General features: G+C 54.0%; 1 protein-coding gene across 1 annotated transcript in view; it reads right to left on the bottom strand.

Annotated features, from left to right (window-relative positions):
- Nucleotides 1–1,758: 1,758 nt before the first annotated feature.
- The window catches only part of NLRC5 (NLR family CARD domain containing 5), a 58,747-nt gene continuing 49,246 nt past the window's right edge, over nucleotides 1,759–11,259 (bottom strand). Inside the window, exons 37-49 of the mRNA XM_052656528.1 lie at nucleotides 10,700–10,783; nucleotides 9,966–10,049; nucleotides 9,243–9,326; nucleotides 7,821–7,904; nucleotides 7,353–7,436; nucleotides 6,992–7,075; nucleotides 6,773–6,850; nucleotides 5,975–6,058; nucleotides 5,817–5,888; nucleotides 5,480–5,563; nucleotides 4,003–4,086; nucleotides 3,597–3,680; nucleotides 1,759–2,665 (exon numbers count right to left, since the gene is read on the bottom strand). Coding sequence (XP_052512488.1) covers nucleotides 2,551–2,665; nucleotides 3,597–3,680; nucleotides 4,003–4,086; nucleotides 5,480–5,563; nucleotides 5,817–5,888; nucleotides 5,975–6,058; nucleotides 6,773–6,850; nucleotides 6,992–7,075; nucleotides 7,353–7,436; nucleotides 7,821–7,904; nucleotides 9,243–9,326; nucleotides 9,966–10,049; nucleotides 10,700–10,783 — 1,105 coding nt within the window. The 3' untranslated portion in view covers nucleotides 1,759–2,550. The remainder of the gene's footprint in view (nucleotides 2,666–3,596; nucleotides 3,681–4,002; nucleotides 4,087–5,479; nucleotides 5,564–5,816; nucleotides 5,889–5,974; nucleotides 6,059–6,772; nucleotides 6,851–6,991; nucleotides 7,076–7,352; nucleotides 7,437–7,820; nucleotides 7,905–9,242; nucleotides 9,327–9,965; nucleotides 10,050–10,699; nucleotides 10,784–11,259) is intronic.

The following is an 11,259-nucleotide window of genomic DNA, read 5'->3' as shown; positions in this document are numbered from 1 at the left end:
AGAATCCCAGGGACGGGGGGAGCCTGGTGGGCTGCCATCTATGGGGTCACACAGAGTCGGACACGACTGAAGTGACTTGGCAGCAGCAGCAGCAAACGGGAAAGGAGAAGGGAAAACAAGCAGCAAATGAAGAGTGGCTCTGAGCTCTGGGTTCTGCTTGGTGTGCAACCCACCTGGCTTGGAGCTTTCGATCCACACTGTTCCTTCCTCAGCTGTGACCTCCATGGTCAAGGGCTCTTCAGGCTTTGAGGAATTCATCCTCCAGTCTTAGACAAGAGAAGGCAGTACAAACCCCCTCAGTGTGAAGGTGCACCATGATGGCCTTGGCGTCATTTCCCAGAAGGGAAAGACTGAATTGGGGCTCAAGGTTTCCAGGTAAACTTCTTGAATCTTCTACCTGCCCACCCTTCTCCCCCATGACCAGGCTGCTGGCCCCACTCCATGCCAGCCTCCAGCATCACCACCTAAGTTCTGGATACAGCGGTGAAGCGATCTCAGGACTTGCCAGTGGGCCAGGCTGCCCTCCAGTGGGGCTCAGCAGTAACTGCACCCTCCCTGCTCCGCTTTTCACAAGGGACTGCAGCTCTGGATGAAGGCTCCCCAGATACCAACTTGTTCAACCTACAGGTGGGTGATGGACAGGGGGTGCTCTCCATCTGCCACTTCAGACACCTCTCCACTTCATATGCATTCAGCCCTAAAAGGGGTATGTAATGAATGAGTATGTGACAGATACCTCCTTCATCCTAGGGACTCTGTGTACTTGCTCCCTGACCCCTCCAAAAGGCCTGGGAGGCCAGGGGTGTTACTCACACACAAAGGATCAGCTCCTGGCCTTGAGGGCTGGTGGCAATGGGTCAAGTCACATTCCATTCCATGCCCATCTGACTTCCAAAGCCATATTCTTAATGTACCACCTGCCTGTGGAAACCTTTTAGCCGGGAGTTCCCAGGCAAGTAGCAAGAGGGAGGGGAGGGCTGGGGATGGTGACAAACTGAGGGATGTGCGCCACATCTAAAGGACACCCTCAGATGTCCCCAGCAGATTACTCTTGAGTAGGAATGCTGGACTAGCACCTAAGAGAAGCTGAAAGGTGAATTTGAGGTATAAGTTCCCAATTTAAAATATCAACAAATCAGAGAAGAGTGTAGATATACCGCAGGCCAAACAAAGACTCTTTAACACTAAGAGCTTTTACAATAGCCTTATGGTATAGGTAAGCTCGGGCTTCCCTGGTGGCTCAGATGAGAAAGAATCTGCCTGCAGTGTAGGAGACCAGGGTTCGATCTCTGGGTTGGGAAGATCCGCTGGAGAGGAAATGGCAACCCACTCCAGTATTTTTGCCTGGAGATTCCATGGACAGAGGAGCCTGGCAGGCTACAGTCCGTGGGGTCACAGAGAGTCGGACACGACAGGTAAGCTCTGGAGAGAGGAGGTGACTTACCTGTGATCACAGACCATGACAGGGTCTGGACCTGACCCCGTGTCTCCTGACTCCTGGGCCAGTGCTCATCTCAGCACGTTTCTCTGTGTTCTGGCTGCTCTCCAGGCGCCAGGGTGGGGTGGGAACCATTTCTGACTTTGGCTAGGTGGCAGAACACATCAGACTAGAGACTAGAGGCTGGCAGACCACCCACATTTATTGGTCAAACTAGGCTTACAGTGCAGCAGGACCACCCTTGGCCCCGCTTGGAATTAACGAGGACACGGTGTGGCACGCAGCCCCTGGGCACTTGTGCAGATTGTGCTGAGGTAGTGGCTGGATCCAGCAGTCTTCCTTGACTGTCTTGACAGTCCCCGCCCCCTGCACCCTTAGGCCTAGCTTTGTCCCTTACACCTAGCTTTGTCCCTTACACCACACAGACTGGGCCCGTCCAAGGTCATGCTGGCTCGACCCAAAAGTCCTTAGAAATTAAGGGAGAGGGGGTGATCCAGTTTACAGATGGGAAAACTGAGACTTGAGGCAGGAAGACACTCATTCAGAAGCCTCATGGCTAAATCCCTGGCTTGTCAGTGCTTGGACAGTCTCCCCAGCCCATTCTGGGCAGAAGACGTTCCCTGGTTTAGCTGCTCTGGAAATGCAATTTATAAATACAGATTTGGTTTTAAAAAGTAATAAATTAGATCTTGGACCAGCCTGAGGGAATATGGCCAGTCACATGGCACAAGACCTGGACGTCTGTCATGTCTCATATATGCACCACCCATCACATGTAGTGCCGGGACCCATGCCATTGACCCACAGGCCACATTGCAGGTATCATGCAATGTCACATGGAATGTTGCCACGCGTGACCTTCCACATCACACGCCACACCATGACATGCTCATTGTGCTTCATGTTCCTGACTGGTCATGCATGTCCCAAGGGATGTAGGGTAGTCATACTCCACTCTTTGTCACCAAAAATGTCCTCCCTGAAGACTGTTGCAGGAAAAGCGTGTTTCTCCCTCTTGATCCAGGGACAGCCAGCTTTTTTCTTGAGCCCTCTATCCTTGTGGATGAAAACTGGCATCACTCGGCTGGATTCAAAGGGACTTGAGGGCACCATCAGGTACCCCGAGGGATGACCTGTGGCTGGTTGTCAAAGAAAGCAAAGTCCAGCCTGGGCTCCTGGTTCTGCAGATGCTGGGCCATGTCCGGGGGAATGGGGTTATTCCAGAGGCTGCCGGGCACAGAGACAGACACTTAGCACTGGGCGCTGCTCACTTACCCTCTTCTCTCTGCCCTCTGTCCTACCTACAGATGGGGAAACCGAGGCCCCAAAGGGGAAGAGCTGCTGTCAGAGTTAGGTGGCAGGCAAGAGCAGGTGGAAGGCCAGCATGGCTGCCTTCGGGAGATGGTATCCCCCACGCTCACCCTAACTTCTTCCACTCCATCTTTTTTTTGCTGCACTTTGCAGCATGCAGGATCTTAGTTCCTGGACCAGGGATTGAACCTGTGCCCCCTGAAGTGGAAGCATGGACCTGTAACTACTGGATCACTAGAGAAGTCCCCTCCACTTTCTTCCCCAGAAGCTAGCCTCTTCCCCAGAGCCGTGCTCATATGACACATTGTATAAATGAGAAAAAAGCTCCCCTTCTTTATGATACCACTTCCATTGTCTGACTGTCATAATACGTTGAATTTTATAGAGACACCTCACTACCACTAGAAATGTAATACTTCTACTATGTGAATGGTGTCCCTTAGATGCTGTGCCCTGGTGCAGTACACAACCTATACAACTGGCCCTGATTACAGCTACCATGTTATATGCTTACCATGTACCTGGCATTGTGCTCGGGGCTTAATCTGATTGTTTAGTCTGCAGAGCAGCGCTCTGACGTAGATACTATCACTATTGCCATTTTACAAATGAGGAAACTGAGATTCAAAGACGTTGAGTTATTGATGTGAAATTGCACAGTTGTTAACTGACAGAGCTGGGGTTTGATCCGGGTCTGTTTGCTGCCAAATCCCTGATGACTGGGTCCAAGTCTCCTTAAATAATCCCCAATCCAGGTCCTGCCTCCTCCTACAGGAAGTCCTCTTACATTGCAGGGCTGGTGTGCTCACCCCACCCCTACCATCTCTGCCCCCACAAGCCCTGTTACCGAATGACTTGGATGCCAGATCCCTGTGCCAGCCCTTCAACCAGGAGCCAGGCTCCATAAGCTGTGATCCGATTTTTCTCCAGGCTTCCGGATGGACAACAAAGGGAAACAGATTGAGATGAGATGGGGAGGGGATGGCCTAGGGGGTTTCCCTATGTCTCTTCCCCAGGACAAGGTTGGGGAACATAGGCTCCCCACAATTCTGCTTACAGAACTCAACATTCAACAGTCCAGTGGGAAGGCTGAAGACTGGGACCCAGGAGAGCTAATGGACAAAGTGGGGAAGTCCAGGAGGGCTTCCTGGAGGCAGGGGCCTGACCCAGTGGCCTCCTGGCTTTCCCCAGGACACAGGGCCCCCTTTGGTCCTCCCATTCCCTTCTGGCTTCCCCAGATGTGCCCATCATACTCCACTCTCTTCAGCCGGCCCATCTGCGGCAGGACCCGGGCCAGCTCAGCAGCTGCCTCATCCCCGAGCAGATTCCAGGACAGCCTGCAGGGTAGGGAGGGGTCCAAAAGTCAGCAGCAGGAGAGCCGAGAGGGGGAGACAAGGTGGCAGTGGGGAGGGCTGGGGGCTGCTGTGCAGGCACCAGAGAGGTACCTGATGGGGACCTGTGTGCCCTCCCTAAAGACTGTACCAGGCACAGAGGGCTCCTCCCTACTCCCCCCAGCTCCCTTCCCAAGCTGGTCATCCCACAGGAACCCAGACAGCTTAGGAGCTGGCTGTCCTGAGAGTTCAGGACACGTGACTGTGGAAACATCAGGATCTAAACTTCCACCATGCACAGGCCTCCCTCCTGACTTTGCCACATCCATGCACCACCACCTGTATTATTATTTCACATTTTTCTTTAAATCAGTCCTCTATCCCCTCTTTTATTCACTTTAAGAAATTCATCTTCAGAAACATCTATCACTACTATGAATGAGAAGCCTGTGTTGGGGACCCTAACCAGAAAGTAGTTACAAGGATACAACAGGGCAAACAATGGCATTCACTCCTAACTGGAACCTGTGTCCTTCCTAAAGTGCTGACCCCGTGGCCTGCCCTCCTGCTGACTAAAAAGGGGCAATCACCCATGTTGGGTGAGTGAGCACTGATCTGAGACCTTCTCTTTGTTGTATAAAGTAATGAGAAGAATTAAAATCTTCAGGACGCAAACCTAAAATCTTATAAAATTATATATATCCTGTACTTAAGGAAATCACATTTTCTTCTGCTATGCTCAGGGGTCCAGGTTGGTCCTGGCAGTCTAGTTTATCTCTGAGGCAATACTGCCAGGCCCCAAGGTCCAAGCACCTCTGATTGCCAAGGGAGAGGTGGACACAGTCAGGGGGAAGGTCAGGGGGCCTGCTGGTTTCAGCCACTCTTCACTACCAACAGGTGGTTTGAAAATCAAGACTCCATCAGCCAGGTGGGGTGGTCCATCCAGGCGCCTCCCAAAGGGAGAGTCAGGGGCAATGGTCCTGATCATCCAGCTCATCTCCACCTGGTCCACCTTCCCTCCCACCCTCCTTAGCTGGGGAAGAGGCTGAATGGCTTAGAGCAGGGGTCCCCAGCCTCCGGGATCTAATGCCTGATGATATGAGGTGGAGCTGATATCATAATAGAAATAAAGTGTACAATACATGTAAGGTGCTTGAATCATCCTGAAACCATCCTCCCCAACCCCCATAGTCCATGGAAAACTTGTCTTCCAGAAAATTGGTCTCTGGTGCCAAAAAGGTTGGGGACCTTTGGCAACTTAGACCAAGAACACTTGCAGCTCAAGTGTTAAAAGTTCTTCGAGAGGAGGTTTGAGCAAGAATGACCTTCCCCATGTAAGACCAGAAGGCCTCCAGGTGGCTGCTCTTCGCAGCTCCGGGCTAGCCCCCCAAGCACGCACATGATTTTTTCCAGGGCCGGACAGAGCACAAAGCTGGCAGCAAGGGGCTTGGCGGTCTGGTTGTCAATCTCACACGACACCAGGCTGGAGAGAAGAAGGGGATGGGATGGAGGTGTCTGAGTCAGGGGTGCCCCAGCCTGCAATCAGAGCAGGAGGGAGTAGCGTGGCTAGGGGCTAGGACATGCTGGGAGTCTTAAGAAAGTGCCCCCTCTTTTTTGTCCCAGGCTCCCCCATACCTGAGGTCTCTGTCACTTCGATAAGCCTTCCCAGGTGTCAAGCTTAGCCAAAGAAGGGCTGCCTGCCACAGCACCCCAGCTGGTCAGAGCAGGCTACTTACTCAAGCTGCCGGAGCACTGGGAGCCCCTGATGGAAATGCGGGACCCCTCCGGCCAGGCTGTTCTCTGCCAAGCTGCAGGGCAGGGGAGACAGCCATGGGCGGAAGCCCCAGGCCCTCCCGGCCTGTCCCCCTGCCCAGGTTCCAGGGCCCCTACTCACCTGATCTCTTCCACGTGTGGGCATCCATCCAGGGCCTGGCCCAGACTCAGCACCCCCTCTGGGCTCAGATGGCTGGATGGCAGGCTGGGGAAAGGGAAGGGGTGAGGGCAGCCTGGAGGGGCAGGTATGGGGGTTGGGAGGGGCTGATCCCCCCAGCCTCAGCCTATCTCAGGCTGCATGCCCTCTCTGGGTAACTGCCACCCCAAACCCCCACCCCGCCCCCCCTGCCCCACACAGGACATAGGTGGGTATCAAGGGGCCCTGGCTTTGGGATCTGAGATCCCAAGTTCAAGGCCTGGCTCCTCCACGTATGAATAGGGCAATAGGGTAAGCTTTCCATACTTCTCCTGGCTTTAGTTCCCTTGCCTGGAAAATGGAGCCGGTAGAAATCGCGGTCTCACAGGGCTCAGATGAGACCCTGGACATAAACTGTAAAGTGCCGAGGCCATGCTATGGGGTGCTTTGCTCCTGCATAGCCCTTTGCAGACACTTCCTCCTTTACCCTCGGAGATTGGCTCACACGGTACACCAAGCTGGGATCCTTGTTCTTCTTTTACAGATGAGGAAACTGAGACTCAGAAAGGGCAGGGGCTTGGCCAAAGGCTGGTGGCTGAGCCCAGACTAGCTGGGTCCCCTGATTTCCCGGCCTCAGAGGTAGGGCAGTTAGCCCAGGACACATCCCAGTTTCTCCTACAGCACGGCTGTTCAGCGATGGGGCCTTGACCCCCTAGTGCTCCTGGCGGGGGTGGGAGGGGCTTTCCGCTAACCCTGCACACATCACAGACAGGGGCCACTCACTGCAGGACCCTCAGGTGCCGGGGCAGCCCCTTGGCCAGACCCAGGGCTGTGCAGTCTTCCAGGGCATTGCAGCCAAGCCTGGAAAAAGAGAAGGGATGAAATTGAGCACCAGGCTGGCCCACTCCAGACCCCTGCCCTGTGCCTAGTGGGGGACCCAAGTGCCAGGTGGGCCACAAGGACACAGAGGGCAGAGGGCAGCCCACCCGGGCAGACACTCACATCAGCTCCTCGAGGTGCCTGCAAAGGGCAAGAGATTCTGCCAACCGTGCTCCCCCTGCTGGGCCGATGCCATTCGCTGAGAGGCTGAAGAGGGGCAGATGTCAGACTCTCGACTCCCTTATGCCTTACCCCACCACATCCGCTGGGCCCCCCACCACCCACAGCACCCCCACCACCCACTGATGAGGCAGAGAGACCCAGAGAGGAGCAGGGGCTGGGCTGGCTCAAGGTCCCCGAATCAGCAGTGTCAGGAGGTAACCAGCCCCACTGCCTGAACACCAGGGTTAGGGGAGGAAGCCACAGTCTCCCCAGACCATAGCGTGGTTGCCGAGGGGCCCTGTCTGGAGGGCTGGCCACTCACTCTATCTTCCTGAGCTCAGGGAGCCCCGGCAGGACAGCAGCTAAGTCCTGGGCACCGGTGTTTCCGATCTGGTTGTGGCTCAAGCTTGGGGAGAAAACAGCAGGAGACCCGGAAGTGTCAGCCCACCACCCATCTTGTCTCCATCCCAGAAGAGGAGGCTGGAGTCTAGAGAAGGGCCTCAAGCCACGCTGGTAAGTCCCCTCACCCTGTGATGGGTGAGGATTCCAAACTCTTGTCTTCTGTTTAGGATGATCCCCCTGGTGTCTGACCTAAATCCTTCTTGCTGCAATCAATATCCTATATCCTATCTTTGGGTCTCCCAAGATCCTGGGTCTGGGGTTATGCAGTATAGAAGTGGGTGAAGGGGACAATACTAAGAAGTGAAGAGTGTCCTCAAGGAGCCCCTTACTTTTGTCACCTTGCCCTGCCAAAGTTGTCTTGGGTCTGGGGGAGGGACAGGCAACTCACCTCAGCTCCTCCAAGCTGGTGGCAGCTCTGAGAGCCTTTGAAAGGTGGCAGCAGCCGACATCATCGATGTTGCTCCTGCTCAGACTGGAGAAGCAGGCCTCAGTCAGGAGTAAAGGCATTGGCAAGTGCTGTGCTAAGCACTCTACAGTTTGCAAAGCCTTTACACATCCAAGAACTCATATACCAGTCACAAAACTTTCAGGGGATGGGAATGGGCAAGGTGGGCAGACTGTACCCAATATCCAGATGAGAAATCAGAGGCCCAGGGAGGAGATGTGATGGGCCAAAGACTCCCAGGGACTCACAGGCAAGGTGGAAATGGAAGTCCAGAGCCGTTGGCCTGGAACAGTAGCCTCATTTTTTGGTTTGGCCAGGCTTCGCCTCAGCACCCGAGTGGGGGATCTTCAGGCCAGCCCGGCTGAATGTCAATATCACATGTCTCTCACAACTCACCCTGCTCTAATCTATACAAATAGTGGGCTTTTCCTTAAACCCAGTCAATTTATGGTCTTTTCTGCACTTGACCACACCCTGCCTCTATTGAGTAGCAGGGGGTGGGGGTGGGAGGGACAGTGGGGAACCAAACGAAAACAGCTGACGCAAAGTATTAGTCTGAGGGTTGTTTTGCTGTCTTTTGTTTTGCAAACTAATTTTTAGGGAGCCTCCTTTAGGTGAATTAATTTAGGGTGAAATGGCCTGGTCCCCCAAACTCTCTGAGCTCACATCCTACATGCTCTACCCTGTCTTAGGTTTGTTTAGAGTCACAATATTTCCTCTTTTGAAAGACTACACGAAAAGAACATGGGCTATTTGTTTATCAAAGTGGCCAGGGGCACAGGGTAGAATATCAAGGTCATCAGCTCTGAGACGAGACTGTCACTGCTCAAAGTGGGGTCTGTGGCCCCCAGAATGGGCATCCCCTGGGAGCTTGAAATGCAGAGTCTAGGCCACCCACATCATGAATCAGAAACAAGAACACAGGATGAATCTGTGCACACGGAGGGCTGCCCCAGGACTCGGGCCCAGCCCCTTCCGGCCGTTCTCCAGGAGGAGGCTGCATGTGCGTGCTCGGTCGCTCAGTCGTGTCCAGCTCTTTGCAGCCCCGTGGACTGTCACCCGCCAGGCTCCTCTGTCCATGGGACTCTCCAGGTGAGAGTACTGGAGTGGGTTGCCACTTCCTCCTCCAGGGGATCTTCCCAACCCAGGGACCAAACCCACGTGTCCTGCATTGCAGGCAGATTCTTTACTCATTGAGCCACCTGGGTAGTGGAAGGCTGTGACACTGACCTGGGAGGGTACAGGAATGTCCCGAGGACGGGAGCCATGGAGGTTCTCAGGAAGGTGCCCCAGGGCTCCCCTGGACGGGTGGTCCCAGCAAAGCTGGGCAGTATGCCCCCCACTCACTCCCATGGGGTCACTCACCGGAGGCTCTGCAGGAGTGTCATGTGGCCTAGTCCTTGAGTGAGCACAGCCAGGGTGGAGCCGCCCAGTGGGAGGTGGCTGAGGCTAGAGGAGAGGAGGCCACAGGAGGACTTAGCATAGTGGTCTTGGGTCCCCAACATGGACCCCAAGTGCTCGGCAATGACCAGTGATCTCCAAGACAGCCACATAGTATTTAAAAAATAACTGTACAAACAAACCTGCACTGGGAAATTCAAATGCTGGTTCTCTGTACAAATGATTAAGGTCATTCAGGCAGCAGTTCTATGCTCTGAATCACACTGGACTCAGACTACTGATTGGTAAGCAAGCACATATTAAGGGCCATGTAGAGATAATGTGATACACAGTCATCTCCGTTTTACAGATGAGGATGAAGTCAAGGTGGGGAGACAGAGAAAGAAAGAAAAAGAGGAACAAATACAGAACCTGGATCCAGCCAAGCCTGAAGTCAGTTGCCTTGTCACTTTCCATGACATGAGTTAATATAGTTCTGGGTTGGGTTGCTTTGAGTGGGTGTTCTGTTTCTCATGAGCTGGTATTTTAGTGAACACTCAAGAGCCAGGTAAGGAAGTAAAAAGGGAGGCCGTTCAGCTCACCTGGGTCCATCGAGGACAGTGACAGTCGTGTTCATAAGAGATACAACAGTTTTGAGGCATGCTCCCAAGACCCCTGCCCCCACCCCCATTAACCACCACCACTTACTCAAGCCTCTTCAGCCTGCACTTGCCCTCAAGGGCCCCCAACAACACCTTGGTGCCCTCGTCTCCAAGTTGATTGTTAGACAAGCTGGAGGGGACCAAGCATGAGATAAGGGTTAGAAAAGCCTGCCCAGCCCCTGGAGCTGAGCTGTCTCATCAGCGCCTCCACACCCTCTGAGTCACCCCTAGGAGACTAGCTCTGGGTCTGCAGGTCCCAGACCACGCTTCCTATCCAGGCTCCATGGGGGCATTCCTGGCCCCAAGGGTCAGGCTCAGGGGTCCCCAAGGAGGGGTGCATTGTAGTCATAGCTGACCCACCTGAGAAAGGATGCTCTGGATGATGGCTGTACCAGAGGAAGCCAGGGACAAGGGACACGTACACACACACATTCAATGATCCCTTCTGGCCCTAAGCTCTCTCTGTACCCAACACCACTCTAGACAGAGAGAGGTGATGAGCCCCAGTTCACAGATGAGGCTGTAGGTCTACTCTAGTCTAAGCCTAGTCCAAGCCCAAAGAGGCACAGCTACTCGTTCAAGGTCACTCTGAGTGACTGATAAAGTCAGGACCAAGAACACAGCACTCAGGCTTCCCTAAACCACACTCAGAGTTGCTGGCCTTCATCAGGGACAAAAGTAATAGTCTGAATTCCCACCACCCACTTTAGCAAAGGCCCAACTGTCCTCTCCACCCCTTCCCTCAGCTGGGTTCCCAGACCCTTCCAATCCGTGACTCACTCCAGCTCCTCCAGAAGGTGACAATGGCTCAGACCAGATGTCAGGTGGGCTAGCCCCTTGGAGCTCACACAGCTGTAGGTCAGCCTGTGGAGGTCAAAAGGCAGCAGGTCAGGGAGGAGCTCTGGGTCTGGGAGCTCTTGGATGGTAGTGGCAGAGGGCAGGGAGGTGGGGGTGGGGAGTGGTTCCTGGGGCAGTGGGAGGGGACGCACCTTCCCTTCATAAACCTCTCCCATCAGGCAATCATTACGTCAAGATACAGGTTGGAGGCAGGAACATAGACTAGTTGAATGGTTCCTTAAACCAGTCATTCAGGTAGCAGCTTCACAATGTCTGCCATAATCAGGCATCGCTTGTAAACTCTAGCTGCTGCTGCTAAGTCACTTCAGTCGTGTCCGACTCTGTGCGACCCCACAGACTGCGGCCCACCAGGCTCCCCCGTCCCTGGGATTCTCCAGGCAAGAACACTGGAGTGGGTTGCCATTTCCTTCTCCAATGCAGGAAAGTGAAAAGTGAAAGTGAAGTTGCTCAGTCGTGCCCGACTCTTAGCGACCCCATGGGCT

Source organism: Budorcas taxicolor, chromosome 18 (genome assembly GCF_023091745.1).
Source record: "Budorcas taxicolor isolate Tak-1 chromosome 18, Takin1.1, whole genome shotgun sequence".
Taxonomy (NCBI): Eukaryota; Metazoa; Chordata; class Mammalia; order Artiodactyla; family Bovidae; genus Budorcas; species Budorcas taxicolor.
Note: the sequence above shows the minus strand (reverse complement) of the source record. Positions and strands in the feature narration are given on the sequence as shown.